The 18,543-nt window shown below is 44.2% G+C and overlaps 2 protein-coding genes across 3 annotated transcripts in view; one reads left to right on the forward strand and one right to left on the reverse strand.

Annotated features, from left to right (window-relative positions):
* The first annotated feature begins 712 nt into the window (after positions 1–712).
* Positions 713–12,922, forward strand: LOC112049867 (DNA ligase 1). 2 transcript variants are annotated; one of them, XM_052885882.1, is made up of 12 exons: positions 713–820; positions 1,376–1,542; positions 2,224–2,280; positions 3,675–3,755; positions 4,051–4,435; positions 4,780–5,034; positions 6,128–6,331; positions 6,401–6,821; positions 6,886–7,017; positions 7,089–7,209; positions 7,950–8,518; positions 10,405–12,922. In XM_052885882.1, the coding sequence occupies exons 2-12, from the start codon at positions 1,474–1,476 to the stop codon at positions 10,682–10,684; spliced, it is 2,574 nt and encodes an 857-aa protein (XP_052741842.1). In that variant the 5' UTR covers positions 713–820; positions 1,376–1,473; the 3' UTR covers positions 10,685–12,922. The 2 variants fall into 2 exon arrangements, with proteins under 2 accessions (XP_052741842.1, XP_052741839.1); XM_052885879.1 differs by lacking the exon at positions 713–820 and having other exon boundaries at positions 995–1,542.
* Positions 12,911–18,543, reverse strand: part of LOC112049866 (prolow-density lipoprotein receptor-related protein 1) — a 108,428-nt gene continuing 102,795 nt past the window's right edge. Inside the window, exons 21-24 of the mRNA XM_052885873.1 lie at positions 16,644–16,829; positions 16,201–16,472; positions 16,038–16,103; positions 12,911–15,971 (exon numbers count right to left, since the gene is read on the reverse strand). Of these exons, the coding sequence (XP_052741833.1) occupies positions 15,936–15,971; positions 16,038–16,103; positions 16,201–16,472; positions 16,644–16,829 (560 nt within the window). The 3' untranslated portion in view covers positions 12,911–15,935. The remainder of the gene's footprint in view (positions 15,972–16,037; positions 16,104–16,200; positions 16,473–16,643; positions 16,830–18,543) is intronic.

The following is an 18,543-nucleotide window of genomic DNA, read 5'->3' on the forward strand; positions in this document are numbered from 1 at the left end:
TTTATTGAGTTGCGAATAGAGCGAGATTTGAAGACATGGGACATTCATAATATTCTGTAATATTCTGTAATACCTTTGCCTTTTTCTCATGTGAAAGAAAAAAAAAATTAAAAAGCATCCAAAGTTGTAGCATTTTGTACCTACATTTAATTTAGGTTTACCTTCAGGCGCCGGCCGCTTGTCCCGCCACACCGCGCTTAATGACATCCTTAGAAGAGCGCTCGTCAGTGCTAACGTACCCGCCGTTCTGGAGCCTCAGATCGTGCGCAACGATGGCAAGCGTCCCGACGGGATGTCATTATTCCCCTGAAGAATGGGTCGAGCGCTGGTATGGGACGCCACGTGTGCAGACACTTTAGTTGCTTCATACATTCAGTCGACCAGCAGACGTGGCGGGGCGGCGGCAGATATGCGGTCAAAAGTTACTGAAATACAGTTGTCTTGGGCGGCACCCAATATGAATTCGTCCCGTTTGCCGTTGAGATACTAGGCCTGTGGGGCAGGACTCAACCAGACTCTCCACAAGGAGCTTAGTAAACGCCTCAGAGACGCAACAGGCGACCCTCGGGCGGGCAGCTTTCTGGCGCAAAGAATTTCAATCGCAATTCAACGCGGGAATGCTGCCTGCGTGATGGGCACCCCACCAAGGGCGGCAAGTTTTGATAAGTATTTTTAAGTATTAGTTTTAATTTATTTTAATTTTATAGTTTTAGTCAATTTATGCTTATTTTAAATTTGCTACCATTTCTACCAATCCCTATAATAATTAATTGAGCTGGCAGGACAAGGACACACTACCAGCGGGAGCCCTCTTTGCCAGGTTCTTTTTTAACTATTTACTATTATAGCTAACTATTATAGCTACCACTTATAAGGAAATAGCTACATTAAATGTAATAATTAAATCTCATTTTAGCTTAACAAAAATGTTTGGTTAGGTAAGTTATGTAACAGTCTTGTAAGTTTAAGTTCTTTGGTCAAATCTTAATCAAAATGCAAATTGTCAAATGTCATTCTAACGTTTGTGTAATCAAAACATCAAACTTGACGTTAGTGACACTGACAATGACTTCAAAAATTACACAATTTTCGCGCCATAAGATAAGGAGTTCCGAAATACGAACTCAAAAACAAAAATGTGATTGTGGTGATAGATTAAGTTGTTTTTAAACAAATCTAAACCGATATACAGTTAAAACAATCTGTTAAAATTGCTCATTATAGTCGTTTTAATGGAATATTTCGTCATAAGTAGGTAATTTATATTGGCTGAGTGGCTGAATATGACCGCAACCATTTAGTTAAGTTTACATTTGAAGTAAGTTATATTTTGTGTTCATCAAATGTTATATGAATTCAATAAGACTACTCGTAGCTCGTAGAATAGTGGTATCTTTGAGCAACCGCTCGCTGCTGGCAGCTGCATCGAGTGTGCACTCGGCTCCCTCCCTGGTCGCGGCGAACAACAGGAGCATGGCACAGAAAAGCATCACATCTTTCTTTAACATCACACCTAAAGCCAAAAAGGAGAACAAACATGAAGTAAGTTCGAGATTTTCACTTTTCACAGATAAAGATAATTGAAGACAATTGGTGTTTTTAGTAATATCTATATGTATGAGTAAAACATTTTTGTCAATACACAGTGATTTTTTTTTACTAACCATGTCAACAACAGTGTAAAAATATACATTAAAAAAAAAACATACATACAGCCGAACGTAGAACCTCCTCCTTTTTGGAAGTCGGTTAAAAAGACGAAAAATGAATTTCTTATAAAGTTCTATATGCTTGGATAATTACTAAGTGACAAAAGACGGTACACAGCTGTGCAGTTTTAACTAATTTTGGCAACTCAAAAGGTACTTTTTATTACTTCATTGTTGTTGTTATTGTAGATGTAATGATATATTATAGAGTGTATCATTGTATGGAGGGCAAGCTAACCCAATCAAAGCCATGTGATGTGAATTTAATGACAAATTCACTAAAGCATCTTAGTGAATTTGTCATTAAATTGAGTGACATTAGCTGGAGTTTACATTTTAAAAGTACCTGTTTTAAAACTATTTAAATCAATAAGGAAACCCATAACTAATTTAAATGGTACTGTGACACATTAAAGTTGTTTAAAATTGTTTGATTTAACAACTAGTATGGACAATAGTTTAGTAGCATGCAGTTTATAAAAACAAAGATCTAATGATAGAATGCCATCAACAGGTCACGCCATCACCAGAGGCCAGCACTGAGGAGTCGCCTGTTAATGGGAATGATAAGGTAAACAATTGCATACATCACTTACTTGCAGAAGTATAATAACTACACAAGTATTTGTACTCATTTGCTAAGTATTGTAATTAATGATAACTGAAGTGTCTATCCTACCTCATCAGCCGATAGACATTCTCTGCTGGACATAGGCCTCTTGCATGGACCTCCAAGCATAACAATCTCGAGCTGCCAGCATTCAGCAGCTCCTTGCAACCCGCTTGATAGCCTAGGTCCACCTAGTGGGGGGTAGGCGAACACTGTTCTTTCCGGTGCGGGGTCGCCATTCCATTAAGTTGAGACCCCAACGTCCATCAGCTCTTCGAACTATGTGGCCTGCCTATTGCCACTTCAGCTATGCAACTCGCTGAGCTATGTGACTTTGAGCCCGCCCGCTGAGTGACTTTGAGCCTTCTAATAAGGCCCATAGTCAGCGAACAAGACTCAGATCCATAGGTCATCACTGGCAACACGCACTGATTGGAGACTTTTGTCTTCAAGCACTGAGAAATTCCGGACGAAAAGATGTCGCGGAGTTTCCCGAGCGCTGCCAAGTCGAGCTGGATTCACTTCTTTCTCGAAATTGGACCTACCTATCTGGACTGTGTGTCCTAGGTATATTATATTTGTCTACAATTTCGAGTGTAGAGACCTCAACTTAACTGGGTGGAGCGGTACATTAGCATTAGTCATGATCTTTGTCTTGCCCATGTTCATTTTTAGGCCCACACGTTGAGAAACTCTGCTGAGGTCGTTTAGCATGGTACTAAGGTCATCCAGAGTCTCTGCCATAATGACTACATTGCCGGCAACCGTATATGAGTGAAGTACACACCATTGATGTTGATACCAAATCCTTTCCAGTCCAGAAGCTTAAAGACATCTTTCAATGCAGTGGTAAATAGCTTTGGGGAGATTACCCTGCCCCACTCCTCGCTGCAATCGGATTGGCCTCGTAGTCTGATCCTGTATACAGACTGACACAGTGGTGCTTTCATACAAACACTTCAACGCTTGAATGTACCAGTAGTCGATCCGGCATCTCTGTAAAGACCTCAGCACAGCTAACTAGTGGTTATTTAGGAAGAGATATTAAAGGATCAATTTTTGATGACCACTGTACAACTGTACAGATTGCCTCGCAATGTCCAGTATTGATATCTATATAGCTTCCAAATTTTCTAAATTGATTTATTTTCCTTTTGACCTAACCTATGTTATATATTTCTTCAATTCTGAGTCTAATTCTGAGTAGAAATTTATTAAGGATATAATCTGTGATGTCTGTGATGACACAACATCAGATGAGTTTGCAGTGCATTCAATTTTGTCAATAATAAAAAAAAGTAACATTTTGCTATTAAAAATGTTTTTTTCAAGTCCACTTTTTAATTATTTTCTAGAGAGTTAAAAGATCAAGATGCAGTAGTAGTGAAAAGGAGGTCGATTGTAAAGAATCTGCATCACCTGTGACTCCAGAAAAGGTAAAAAATATTAAGTAGGTAGGTAGTAATTGAACTTAATAGAATGTAAAATCACATCACACATTACTCAAATCAAGTTCCTCTTTGTTTGCTGCTAGTCTTTGGCTGTGAGTGTGATGGTGCACTTTTTAACATTTTGTTCCAGACAGTAAAATAGCAATGCTTTTGATACTAAATTACAGTTACATGTCGTTAAAGAATTTTTGTAGAAATTAGAGGAATTTTACTTAATACTGTTTAATAATCTAAACAAGATTGTTTAGGTAAGATTAAAATATGAATTTTTTTTTAACAGAAGAAGAAAGTGAAGCGTCAGCGTATAGAAAGTTCAGAGAGTGAACCCCCCTCCCCCGCCAAGTCATTTAGTGATAGTGAACAAATAGCTATAAAGGTAGAAAATAGTAAACAGCCCAAAACATATGATTCCCCCAAAATCAAAAAATCCAAAGCGAAAATGACAAAGAAAGTAGTAGCAGTAAAGAGTGCAGAGGAAAAGACAATAAAAGTCGAAAAGACATCTCCACCAGAAAAAAGTCCAAAAAAAGATGTAAAGAAAAGTCCTGCTCTAAAAAGTTACTTCACCGTTAAAACAACAAAAACAGAAGAAGATAACAAGAGTAATGGAATTAAGAAAGAGAATACAGAAACCGGAGAGGAAGATAATGTTAAAAGAGTTGCAGGTAAGGAGAGGCGTGAATGGGAAAGAAATTGTAATGATGTTTTAAATCTATCTAATCATGATTTTAGCTTATTACTGTCATGTACACAACTTTTTCTTACTATTTCTCATGATCTTCAAGATGAACAATTGTTTGCTCACCTTGGTATAGTTACACTGCCACCTAAAATATTTTTTCATTATTCTACTTATTTTTTGATAAATAATAAGTAAAGATTAAAAATGTCTGTACCATTTTGTAAATAATTTTTGTTTAAATTTTGTTGTTGAAATTAGTGAATAATTAAAAATTACACTTTTTCTTAAAAATATAGTTCTTATAATGACAATCTGTGACAATTACAGAAACAGATTACAACCCTGCAAAAACTAAATACCACCCTATTGAAGATGCATGCTGGAGCAAAGGTCAAGAAGTGCCGTACCTGGCTTTGGCCAAGACCCTGCAAGCCATCGAAGCCACGTCGGCCAGGCTGAAGATGGTGGAGATCCTGAGCAACTACTTCCGCTCCGTGATAGCGCTGACGCCCGAGGACCTGCTGCCCAGCATATACTTGTGCCTCAACCAGCTGGCGCCCGCCTACCACAGCCTGGAGCTAGGTGACGCCTTCTTCTGAAATATCTTTACTTTCTCTATTTTTAATTTTTTTATTTTAGGTTCTACCTACCCTAAAAATCTTCAACTGACTACAAAAACATAAAACGTACCAACTAAACTAAATAGCGAAAAATAGCATCATTTATGTTCTACCTGTTGATCACTTTGAAGGCGGAGCTAAGTCAATGTTGTGCTAATTGAACTACATGAAGGAACACTGTCTGGAAAGCCTAAAACTTTGTGATATTCTTACATGGCTTGAGTTAATACATCATCGGTATCGCACCGTCTTCAAACTGATCAGCAGGTAGAACATAATATGATCTATTTTTCGCTATTTAGTGTGGTTGGTACGTTTTATGTCTTTGAAGTCAGTTAAATTTTTTTTATTGAAAATTTTTATTTTTCCATTTTTGGTGTAATCATACTAGATTTAGATTTAGCCAATGAGGAGATTGCTTATCTGTCCTTCATCTTCATCACCAGACCCCTAACAACAGTCATTAGTATAACCCTTCTTAAGTTCTCATCAATACAAATTAATCAAGCCTAATCACATAGTAGCTACTGTAAACCGTTGAAGAGTTCCATTAACTGTCCCTTGTCTTCATCATCAGACACCTAATAACAGTCACAACCTATCTAGGTGCAAAACCCTCATAAATACAAATTAATGAGAGTCACAAACTATCTAGGTGGAAAATTCTAGTCAACACAAATTAATCAAGTTCAAACACAAGGCAACTGTAAATGCTGCTGTAAATTGTTGAAGAGTTCTCTCGTCTGTGTTTCGGCTCCACCATCAGACCTGCATTAAATTGTAGTGCTTTAAAGTGACTAATGAAAAAAGTAACAAACTATAGTTGCCTTTTAGACAAAAAAAAGTATTCATTCAGGCGTCTTTGAGTAATCAGGTAACAAACATACAAAAAAAAACATAAGACTTGGATTGAAAACTCCTCCTTTTTTGAAGTTGGTTATAAAAATCAATAAAAAACGAGAGCTACATGTTGTTACTAACTTTCTGTCATTACTTTTCTCTGTGGAAGATGTGCTAGAGTGCAGCGATCAAAGTTGGCGATCTCGTCTGCGCAGGCATCGCGGAGACGTACCTGATGAAGGCCGTGGGGCAGTGCACGGGGCGCTCGCTGGCGCAGGTGCGCGCGGCGGCGCAGCGCTGCGGCGACCTGGGCGCGGCGGCCGAGCAGGCGCGCGCGGCGCAGCGCACCATGTTCGCGCCGCCGCCGCTCAGCGCGCGCCGCGTGCTGGCCGCGCTGCGCGAGGTGGCCGCCATGACGGGTGCGTGCCGCTGCGGGCTTTCTCCCTGCAGCGACTCTGAGGTGACGTAAGTGCCGTTGTGTGTCACAGGCCACGCGTCCGTGAACAAGAAGATCAGCAAGATCCAGGCGCTGTTCGTGGCGTGCTCGCCGTGCGAGGCGCGCTACCTCGTCCGCAGCCTGGAGGGCAAGCTGCGCGTCGGGCTGGCGGAGCAGTCGGCGCTGCAGGCGCTGGCGCAGGCCGCCGCCGCCACGCCGCCCGCCGGCGAGCGCGCGGGCACGCTGGACGCGGCCGCCGCGCTGGGCGCCGAGCGGTTCAAGGCGCTGGTGGACGAGCTGGCGCTCGTCGTCAAGACCACGTACTGCGAGTGCCCCAACTACGAGCTGATCGTGCCCGCGCTGCTGCGGCACGGCGCGCGCGCGCTGCCGGAGCACTGCCGCCTCACGCCGGGCGTGCCGCTCAAGCCCATGCTGGCGCACCCCACGCGCGGCGTGCACGAGGTGTTCAGCCGGTGAGTGCGCCGGGACGGGACCGGGCGCGTGCCCCGCGCTGTCTGAGTCACGCTGGTGTTCCAGGTTCGAGAACGAGGAGTTCACGTGCGAGTGGAAGTACGACGGCGAGCGCGCGCAGATCCACGTGCCGGGCGACGACGCGCCGCGCCTCGCCGACGCCGCCATCTTCAGCCGCAACCAGGAGAACAACACCAGGCGAGTGCTAGTCCCTGTCCGCGCGAGCGCCAGCACCAGGGCGACATACTGACGGCGTGGGTCGGTTGCAGCAAGTACCCCGACGTGCTGCGGCGGCTGCCGACGCTGCTGCGCGCCTCCGTCACCAGCTGCGTGCTGGACTGCGAGGCCGTCGCCTACGACGTGGACTCCAAGCAGATCCTGCCCTTCCAAGTGAGACACGATGGACGTCGCCGATAGATCACATTTAAATTGTTTTGAATTTGACAAATAAATATTATGTTTATTTCGAGACATGAATACATAAAAATTTTAACTTTTAAATATTTTTCTGACAATACGAGCCAAAATTACAGTTTTATGACGTCACGTAAACATTATATATAGGAGTATTTGACAAATGAATAAAATGATACTTTGTTGTACACCAAAAAAAAAAATAACAAACTTATAAGCAAGAAATTAAAACGAATGCACTTTTTTAATTGGTCCACAACGGGGACCTAAAAACGTTGACCATACAGCCTAAGTTTTCCGATAGTTTTGAAGACTTATGATTGATTTGGTTGTTCGAGTTCTTGTTTGTTAGACTTGTAACAGAAAAAAATAATACAAAAAAAAATACAATTCAAATGTTACTTAGTCACTTTGGTACACCGGCGAACAATTTTCCCTAGAAGATTGATATGAAAATTGTATTTTTTATCAAGGAACATACTTTTATTAAGCAAATTAATTAACCAGATCCTTATTTGTACATCATATTATCATCTCCATATACTTTTATACGGGGGTATACCTGGGTTCCCTGGGCCGACGTTGTATGGGCCTGTGGCCATTTCCCTTTTTTGTTTTTAAATATGTTTGGACAATACGAAACGTATTTAACTTTTATTAATTAATATCGATATTATTCCTTATTCCACGAGTCAAGTGCCCTATCGTCGGCGCAGGTGCTGTCGACGCGCAAGCGCAAGGACGCGGCGGAGGCCGACATCAAGGTGCAGGTGTGCGTGTTCGTGTTCGACCTGCTGTTCCTCAACGGGCGGCCGCTGGTGCGCGCGCCGCTGGAGGAGCGCCGCGCGCTGCTGCGCCAGCACTTCGCCGAGGTGCCGGGCCACTGGAGCCTGGCCACGGCGCGCGACTGCCGCTCGGAGGAGGAGGTGCAGCAGTTCCTGGAGGAGGCCGTGCGCGGCTCGTGCGAGGGGCTCATGGTGAAGGCGCTGCGCGGCGAGCACGCGCGCTACGACATCGCGCGCCGCTCGCGCAACTGGCTCAAGCTCAAGAAGGACTACCTGGACGGCGTGGGCGACACCATCGACGCCGTGGTCATCGGCGCCTACCACGGCCGCGGCAAGCGCGCCGGCGTGTTCGGCGGCTTCCTGCTGGCGTGCTACGACCCCGACGCCGAGCAGTACCAGAGCCTGTGCAAGGTCGGCACCGGCTTCTCCGACGACGACCTGCGCAGCCTCAGCGAGCGGCTGCGGCCGCACCGGCTGGACGCGCCGCGCAACTACTACATGTGAGTGATGCTGCACTGCACACACTACACACTACACACTACACACTACACACTAGACAGTAGCAGTACCAGTGCCTGTGCAAGGTCGGCACTTCTCCGACGACGACCTGCCAGCTGATTACTTGCTTGGAGCCTAGGCGGTAGATTTTGCAGGAATAAATAAAAACTTACACATACATAGTACATACGAGGTTCGTCCAGATATGATCAAGGCAAATGCTCAGTTTTTCTAGATATTTCCCCTCGTCTACAATTTCGAACGCAGAGTCCTCAATACAGCCCAAGTTTCCACCAAATCCAAGGCTTACTCATATTCCACCAACGCTAACCTATGTTTTAAGTTGTTCGAGAGCCATACTAATATCATATAAGCTGACGTCCGGGGATCTTCGGTATAGTGTCGGGTCAATTTGGCTCTAGGATCTTTTGCCAAATTGTCAACAGGCTTTTGGGTAGAGGTGTATAACTGTCCGTAGAACTTCTCGACCTCACTCAAGATCTCAGATTTAGAAAAAATGCTATTTTTTCTAAATCTGAGATTGGTCTTCAAACGCGTCAACTGTCTTCGTCCAATAGACAGATCTCTCGCGAACACTTTCGAGCCTCGATTATTCTCGATTGTAATCTTGATACCCTCGGTATTGAAGCGTCGCGTCTGCGATTTAGAGATTAAGTTAGGATCGTCCATATCAATGCAATCTGCTAGTCAATCGAAGCCATTCTGTAATTGAGGGACTTGCGGACGATAAACCCAACACCACCCTGGGACAGTTAGTCGCCCTCCCGGTAGTAGAACAAGTTGCCGGATTCCAAGGTTATCGAGTCCTCCCCCTTTCTTCGGACTTCAGACAACCTTATTACATTTTCGTCGGTCCGTAGAGTTGCGTTGCCAGGTCTAGTCGTCGGGGTTTGGAGCGGAATCTCTCCTGGAGATTCTAGACACCCCTTGCCCCGCCGTTACCACAACCGCTGCCAGAGCCGGGAATAGCGGGCCACCGGGCACTAAGGGTTGTTTCGTTTGTGTTGTTGTTTGGGTGGTAGAATCTTTACTAATAGTCAACTGACGTATCAAAAGTACTTGTAAACTGAGCTTACTTGAATCTTTGTGCTTTATCCATAATAAGCCCATAGAATGACCACACTGAGCATGCGGGTTGGTCATGGTCCGACACCGGCCTGTGCCATTTATAAAATCCAGACAGTTAAGTATGGTTATACCGCCATTAGTCGGTCGCCAGAGCCTCGTCGGTCAATCTGCAGGGTACATCACTTGCAGGTGAGGTTGGCAGTAGAGGATGCTGATTGGTACTAGCCTCTAAGCCTCTAGCTTCTAAGTAATCCTTAATTTTTATTAAATAATATCGATATATTATTTGATATATGAGAAATTAATATTGTGTTGGAAATTGTAGTCTGGGACGGATATGACGTAGCTCGATCTCGTGTCGGCTCGTGCCGACGTTAGGTGGCGTGACTTGTTTCGTAAAGAGTAGAGAGGGGTAGCGATCAGTTGGCGGGAACGACTTGCGATATCAGGCGCTCGTCGTCCGGTCGGCTTCAGTGTGCTCGTGGCGTTCGAGCCGTCCACGTTGCTTGTTGTAATTCTTTATGGGTTACTTGGGATAGGTGGGGAGAGTGACTTGAGTGGAAAAGGGAAGTGTTGATTAATTATCAAAGACGTTTTTAACCCTACACACAACATTCACAAGTGCATGACTTCACGCAAGGTCTTTCTCTGAAATTCTAGAGTCTTATTTTGGTTACAGTTTCATTTGTTAATTAAGTCGTCCTGACAAATGTTGTTAATCATAACCGCAGTTCGACATTAGTTTTGTCACTTCTATGAGTCAACACAGCGCACGCAGTTCACACACGCCCCTGTGCAGGTGCGCGCCGGCGCTGGCGCCCGACGTGTGGCTGGCGGCGGCGCTGGTGCTGGAGCTGCGCTGCGCCGACCTGTCGCTGTCGCCCGCGCACCGCGCCGCGGCCGGCCTGCTGCACCCCGACAAGGGCGTGTCGCTGCGCTTCCCGCGCTTCGTGCGCGTGCGCGACGACAAGGCGCCCGAGCAGGCCACGCCGGCGCGCCAGATCGCGCAGCTGTACGCGGCGCAGGACCAGGTGCGCAACGCGGCCGCCGCGCGCGCGCCGCTCGACGACTTCTACTAGCGCGCCCACTGTATCGGCAGCTCGTGCTCCAGCCGTAGGGGAGTGCTGTCTCAATATAAAGTGTACTTTTTTGTGTATTTTCTTCGGCGTAATATGAAAAATTACGAAGGCGGTTTAGATATGATCGAGACAAATGCTCTGACACGTTTATTTACAATCAAAATAATTTACTAAAATTTACAGTTTTTCCTAGATATTTCCCGTCACTAGTTACGCATTTTGTCCACCTTTTCGGAAACTTTTTGATGCTAGGATCAAAGAATTCGTCGGACAACTCGGACAGCCGGGTGCGTCTCTACCTCGTCGTCGGTGTTGAATGTTTCAGCGGTCCAAACATGTGATGCGCAGGGTCAGGCCGGACTATAGGGGAGTGTTTTTTTTTTATACTTTACAAGTCAGCCCTTGTCTATAATCCCACTTGATGGTAAGTGATGATGCAATCTAAGATTGAAGCGGGTTAATTTGTTAGGAGGAGGATGAAAACCCCTTTCGGTTTCTACTCGACATCGTATAGGAACGCGAAATCACTTGGCGGTACATCCTGCCGGGCATCGAACCCAGGACCTTCGTCTTTTAAGTACTGCGCATACCACTGCGCCACGGAGGCCGTCAAAGTCCATTCCATTACCTCCCACCCCAAGGTCTATATTCTATCAGCCGGAGCTGCGCGGTATGAGGGTGCGCGTTATCCTGGAGAAGACACACTTCGCACTGGAATGTTCCCGTTTCACGTGTGTTTAGAGTAGTCTGCAGCATTGGGGGAACATTGTGTGCGCACGAATTTGCATTGTTTTCCGTTCGAAAAACAAAGAAAAATATAAAAAAATACACTTTATATTTAGACAGTTGAAGGTATGGCGGGCAGGCATACTACATACCTGCCCGCCATACTATTCGCCCTCCCGAAGTAACCACGCTCCAAAGAGAAATGCCCCCCGGCCCACACTACGTCGGCCTAGGGAACCCGTTATACTCCCGTATACAAGTGTATGGAGATTATAATATGATGTATAAATAAGGATCTGGTTAAATAATTGGCCTATACAGACAGGAAAACGAACAAATAAACCAATTATAAGTCATAAAAAATGTAAAACTCGGGCTGTTTGGTCAAGCTTTGCTCATCCATTTTGTTTTGTTGGGAGTAAATTAAAGATGGATTAAAAGTGTCGTAGAACGCTGTCGTAGAAAACTTGAACATAACTTTATTTTTTTTAATAAAGTAATGATTTCATTATTAAAGAAGATTTTCAAGATTTTTTTGATATAAGGAAGTGTCCGGATGAGTAGGGTAGGCCTGGGCCGGGGGTGAGTTACTTACCTATGGAAGGGACGCATGTAGCTCAAATATTCAGCTTTTATAACATGACATCTGGGAAATTAGCTGTGGTTCTCGCCACGCGCAGGCAGTACATGAGGTTCGCTGAACTTGAGACGCGTGAGGTACGCGGGGGCGGGGTGATGCCCTGCCGCTGTGTTACCGCTGATACCTAAATTTGCATTTAGCATCTTCATGCGCGATGTTCCTAAACGTCATAAAATTTGCATCGTACTGTACCATACATTGTTATTTGTATAATAATAATATTTTTTATCTATATCATTAAATTATGAGTAAAATTAGTAGACTATGGAACAGGTGCGTAGTATATGTCATTGACTCGAAGTACGAACTGGGATTTATGACAGAAATAAAGTATTGAACTGTTTTTATTACTCAAACCTTTGAATTCAAATTTCTGGTATGAGATCTGGCATAAGAAATATTATATACCTTCATCTGTTATTTATTTTGGTGTAAGAAATAAATGAATGAAAATATTCACATTAAACACATTGCAGATAGGTTGCCTAGTAAAATTAATATTTGTTATAATTTACTATCATTGCACCTAGAACAATTTCTTTTATATTTTATTTACATTTGTGCAGAATAAGTCTTCATGAATGTATTGTGATGTCATTGTTGGAGACCGTAGGCCGACGCGCACTGGCGAAGTTTACCAAACACTTGATCAAAATGTTTTCGCACAAATCAGTGTTTTCATTATGGTCTTCGATAAATAATTCGATATCTTTGTATAATTTTAAGTAGGAGATTCAGAAAGATTGCTTTTATCTTAATTATAATTGTGAAACACATTTATGATGGGAACATTTTTGCCAAATGTTTGGTAAACATCGCCGACGTGCGCAGGTATGCGGGGAAGGTGTACAAATAAAACATTATATTGAAGATTACAATCGTTTAATTTGAACTGTACCTCAATTCTTACACCACTCTTAAATCTACATTATAGCTAATTACAAAACAACTCAGACTAATTACATAAGGACTAGTATCGCACATTCATTCACGAACAGAATTGTCTGGCATTTTTGAGTAACATGAGCTTAGATTAGGTATATCATATACTTAACTAGAAGTTGTTGACCGGTTTTTACACCATTTTGTACTAAACGGTGTTTTTCAACCGACGAACACGATTACAACCATGAAACCTCGATTCTGTAGAGACAGCTTTTATAAACGCATTAAATCGTTGATTATATATTTTGACAGAAAGTAACATCTAGTGAGACAGGTCCTTATGCAGGTAGTCTGAGAAAAACGATGATCAAAATCGTACGCTTACAAATAGTTCGATAAGACGATTTGAGATTCACAGCTCAGATTGTGCGAAGTCGCTCTTACATACAACAAGGAGTGAACTCGGGGGCGTAGCTATCGCCGTATCAGCCGTAACAATGATTCAGGGTCCTTTATGTGTGAAAGCAAAACTTAGTAAAATGTAGGTATTCCATAATTTCTATTTTCCCTGGTAAAAGCGTACGCCCAAAAGTTGGAAACCTCCTACATAGGTTAAGTCACTGTCATATTTATTTTATCGAGCATTTTTGTTTCTTTTGGGAAAAACTTTAACCTTCTTTTGGACCCCCGACTAATTTTGATACAGGGCCGCTCCCAGGCACGCTACGCCACTGAGTGAACTATTCCTACGCGTAACCTAACCTATGCGCAACCTGCGGCAGGTTCATGCGACTACATCCTGACAGAGTCACAGACTACAGTCATTCAAAAACTAGCTGCCTGGTTAAGGTCAGCGCACACCGAGGAGACAACTTTGTGATGTGCTTCAACGTCGCGCGGTGTGCGCTGACCCGTGTAGGTACTCCACATACTTCAATACAAATATGACAATATCATAAATCTATCTGCTCCCAGATGTATCCGTTCACAAAAACGAATTATTATTAAGATTACTTAATTCTAAGTATAGGTAGATAGATACGAGGTAAGTAGAAATATTCAATAGGTAGGTACATGAAACTGAGCAATCCTTTAACTCCGAGTATTACTAAACGAGCTGCGCGGACTCGACTAACTAAATTACATCTAAAGTGCACGCTATTATTATTTTATAAGCTATCACGAAGGTTGTTTGAGCTTGACTCCGACGGCAGCTTCGTCTGCTGTTTACATTAAGTCAGTAAATCATTACAATGTTTACATGATCATTGGAAATTCAATATAATATTTATGTAATGAAATATTTCAGTAAGATCTGATAGGTACGGAAAACAAGCAATGACCCAGGTGCAGTGCCGGGCCCTCGACCTCGGAGCGACTTCAAATCCTTACCAGAAAATCGCGATCGGACTGAAATTGTAAACTTTCAAAAATGAAAAGGAGCAGATGAATATTTTTACTTGATAAAACCTAACCAGTTAAGATGGTAGTGGGGCCCATTTTTTATTTGCACCAGGGCCCTTGGTTACCTAGCTCTAGCTACGCTACTGAAAACAAGCGCCAGACAGACACCAGAGGCGTATATAGCGGGTGGGCCGTGTTCACCCTAGAATGAACCTGTGCCCACCCTAGGATTCTGGACTACCGATATGGTACTCTATTATGATACTAATAATACATTTGATGTCGGGGGCCCGGCCTACCCTAGGAAATAATCCTAGATACGCCTATGACAGACACTTTACGATGTTTAATGGATAAATCATTTTAAACACTTGTTTGAATTATACAAATAAACCATCTTTTGTCCATTAAGGGTTTACATAAACCACGTCACCGCAACTGCGCCACGTTCAGTCCTCTGCGTCCCGAGTTGTCTCCACATTCTCAACAGTATCGAGACACTACAGCTAACATCACACACTTATTGTATTGCTAATGAGATAAACATCTAGTTTTGTTTTAAAAAAGCTACCATCGTTATTTTCTACATCAAACAATTACCAATATTATATTAATTATATCTAAAAGAAGTAACTAAACATAAAAAGCTGCAAGCTGCGGTCATAATGGAGGATTCACACGATACAATCCAAGAGTTTTAACTCGTACATACCAGTACATCCAGACAACTTTGAGAGTTTACAGATTCCGAAAAGAGAAATATAACGAAATGGCACATTCTATATCCAGTAGGAATGTAGTTTTACCACCACTCTACTCTAGTCTACTCTCAAAGTGGTCTGCGACGACGCGGTTTGACTTGAAACTTGCCAAAAATAATTATAATTTTGTCTATTGTGCATGCCTTAATCATTGACAAACTATACGATTCGCATTTGCGAGACTTAAGTTTTCTGTGAGGCCAAGTTTCATTAGAGTCACTACCAAAATAAGGTAAACTTACGAGTATGGTAATTTGCTACGTAATCATTAAAAAAAACAAATCGTGGAAATCTTACAGTCTACATCATTTGACAAATGGCGTGAAAAATATGGCTACATTGAGCAATTTCGTTATCAAAAGTGTACAGCGAGCTCCATCATTAATCATCTAAGTAAGTAGAAGACATAAAAGAATCAAGTCGGAGTACATCCACGGCAGCCCGCGCACGGCGCAGGTATCTTCACAACGACGGCGCAGAGTCGGAGCTCTTCCATAACATTAACATAACATTCGGTGTAAGTTGCAAGTCAACAAAAAGGAAGGCCGTTACGTACGTACGAGTACGAGTCTACTGTGTGCAGCTGTGTGCGACACGATGTGTGTGTGAGCGCTACATGACGTCAGATGTTCCTACTGGTGGTGATGGAGACAATGATTCTAATGGAAGTTCTAAATTCGACAAGATGTGTTAAAAAACTACAAAAAATGTTTGGCACTAGAGTTACAAAAATCTATATACGGAATTAGTAATGTTGAGACTCGCAAGCCACAGTTCCCCACTCGGCGCGCACCGCGCAGCGACCGGGCGGCGGCGGCGGCGGCGGCGGCGGCGCTCAGGGCGCGGCGCCCGGCAGCAGCGCCGCCTGCTCCTGCAACCCGCCGCACTGTACTACTGCACTACACTAAGACAACGCGCGCTAGCGGCGGTACGTTACCTCGGCGGGCGGCTCCGGCGGCGCGAACGTGCTGTCGTACAGCGGGTTGCCGAAGTGGGCGGCGGCCTGCAACACCACACGCGATTAGCTGACCGTCACCTGCCTACGGCGGCGCGCTCTCCTCGCTGGCGAGCCGCTGGAAGGGCGCGCGGCGGGTACGCACCGCGCGGGGGGCGGCGGCCGGCTCGGGCTCCTCGTCCGCCAGGTACATGGGGTTGCTGATCTCCAGCCCGTCGGCCGGCGACGGCAGGCGCGCGTGCGCGAAGGCCCCGCGCCGCCGCTGCAGCGCGCACAGCGCCGCCAGCAGCGCGCCCAGCAGCGCCAGCAGCGCCAGCAGCCCCGCGCCCCACGCGGCGCCCGGCGCACCCGGCGGCGGCGCGGCGCACGCCTCCTCGGCGCACGCGCAGTACGGCGTGCCCGGCTCCGACGGGTTGCCTGCGGACAAGCGGACGACTTCGTGATGATGATGAAGTCACGAGTCACCAGTGGCGCGGCACGCCAGCGCGCGGCACGCGTGGTCGTGGCCCACGTGGTGTGCCCGCGCCCGCGCGCCACACGCAGCGCCCGCCGGCGCACGAGCCCCACTCTGCGCTCACACACACTCACCCGTCGGCCGCCACACGCAGACGGCGGGCGCGCGGCACGCCAGCGCACGGCACGCGTGGTCGTGGCCCACGTAGTGCGCGCAGCGCGGCCCGCCCCACGCGCCGGCGCACGCGCACGCGCCGCCCGCGCCCGCGCGCCACACGCAGCGCCCGCCGTGCGCGCACGGCTCGGCGCACGAGCCCCATTCTGCGCACACAACACACACTTTAGAGACACGGCTGCAAATACACGGCAGGTCTTGCTAGAAATACTAAAAGAATGCCACGCACTACGTCGCTTCGGTTATCGTCGTGGCTTTTGTTTTTTCAACAGAAGTACATTTTCTTCCAAATCGATTACACCTTTTTCATACAGTCCCCATAAACAAGTTACCGAAAATAGCAATCAGAGTAAAAGTCGATGTACGAGTAGTGTCATTGTCAAGTGTTCAGTATATATGGAACAAAGTTATATATACAATCGACAGCCATCACTGTTCCCAAGAGAAAAGTAACGCGTTCATATACCAACCATTGCCATTCTTAAACAACAGATCATCATAACAATTAAAGCCTATGTCTATAGCTGTTAAAAGATTACAACAGTAACTATTACAAAAAAGTGATATCTTGCACGAAGTTTACGAGCGTGTTGTCAGGACAGGGAGTGAACGTCCTCCTGACAACACGTTCGTCCTCATATTCCAGCTCCAGCTCTTTAATTATAAGTGAGCTGTCGTAAATCAAATCTCATGTAAAACACATTTAATTACGCAAAGAGGAAAATATTACTAATGATCAAAAAATTAACTAGAGGTAAAATATAGAAGTAGGTTTTTTTTACATTCCGTGACATTGTATTAGGCATTTTAGCCTCGAGGAGGATAATCTGACAGTCGTCTCCGAGCGGCGGGATTCCCCGTGGCGGCCTGCGGCGGAGGTGCGCCGCGCGTGCGCCCGCGGTCACACCCGCGCACTTCCCATTCCCGTGGGAATATGGCAATACAAATAACCTGTGGCACTCAAAACAAAATAACCTGGCATTTTATTGGTAAAATAACGTTCAAAATCTGTCGACTCAGAGATTACACCGCGATAAATTCACAAACTTTACCTCTTTAAAATATTAGTACAGAATTATAAACGGTATTCAACTTTTTAGTGAGTAATTCAATTTGATTCGTTTGTATTTCAAATTTTAAACACTATACATAAAAACAATGAAAGGTTATTTATTTTATTTTATTTTCAAAAGAAATTATCTTAAAATTATAGATAAAATCAACAAAAAACAAATTGTTGCATTTTTCCCCAGTGTTCAGCCTAATTTTTCCAATGGTCATAACTGCGGCATACCTTGTCGTCAGCCTTTTACTTTTACTACATATTTGGCAAATAAAACTCTTATTAGATAGATATATAATATTTTCATACAAAGCACCTACGAATACTGTACTATTTAGATGATTTGCGGATTGATTGATTGACATGATGGAAATGGTAATGAAAATGGAACCTACAACAAATGACTTTTACTTTAAAATAAACCGTGCATAAATTAAACTCTAATTGAAAAGGCTTTAAAGTGCTATTTAGTGCATCAGCATTGACGGTTGACCACTGGAGTTATAGACCCATTGGTTATGAGAAAATTAATAATGATAAAAATGGGAACTACTTGTTCTGGTAATTTCAACAAAATATAAGAAAAGTATGAAAAAACCAGAAGTAGGCTGACCACAGGGCCTACATTAAAAATTCGAAACCCAGAAGTCGGCCACCTCAATAACAACTAATCATACAAATAAAATCCACGGAAAAGTTAATTATATCGCAAAATAAATATTTCCTTGTAAAACAATTGTACAATCCACTACAAAAACAATAAATAGACACAAAAACTTATCTTAAACTTAAACGTG

This window comes from Bicyclus anynana, chromosome 2, assembly GCF_947172395.1.
Source record: "Bicyclus anynana chromosome 2, ilBicAnyn1.1, whole genome shotgun sequence".
Classification (NCBI taxonomy): Eukaryota; Metazoa; Arthropoda; class Insecta; order Lepidoptera; family Nymphalidae; genus Bicyclus; species Bicyclus anynana.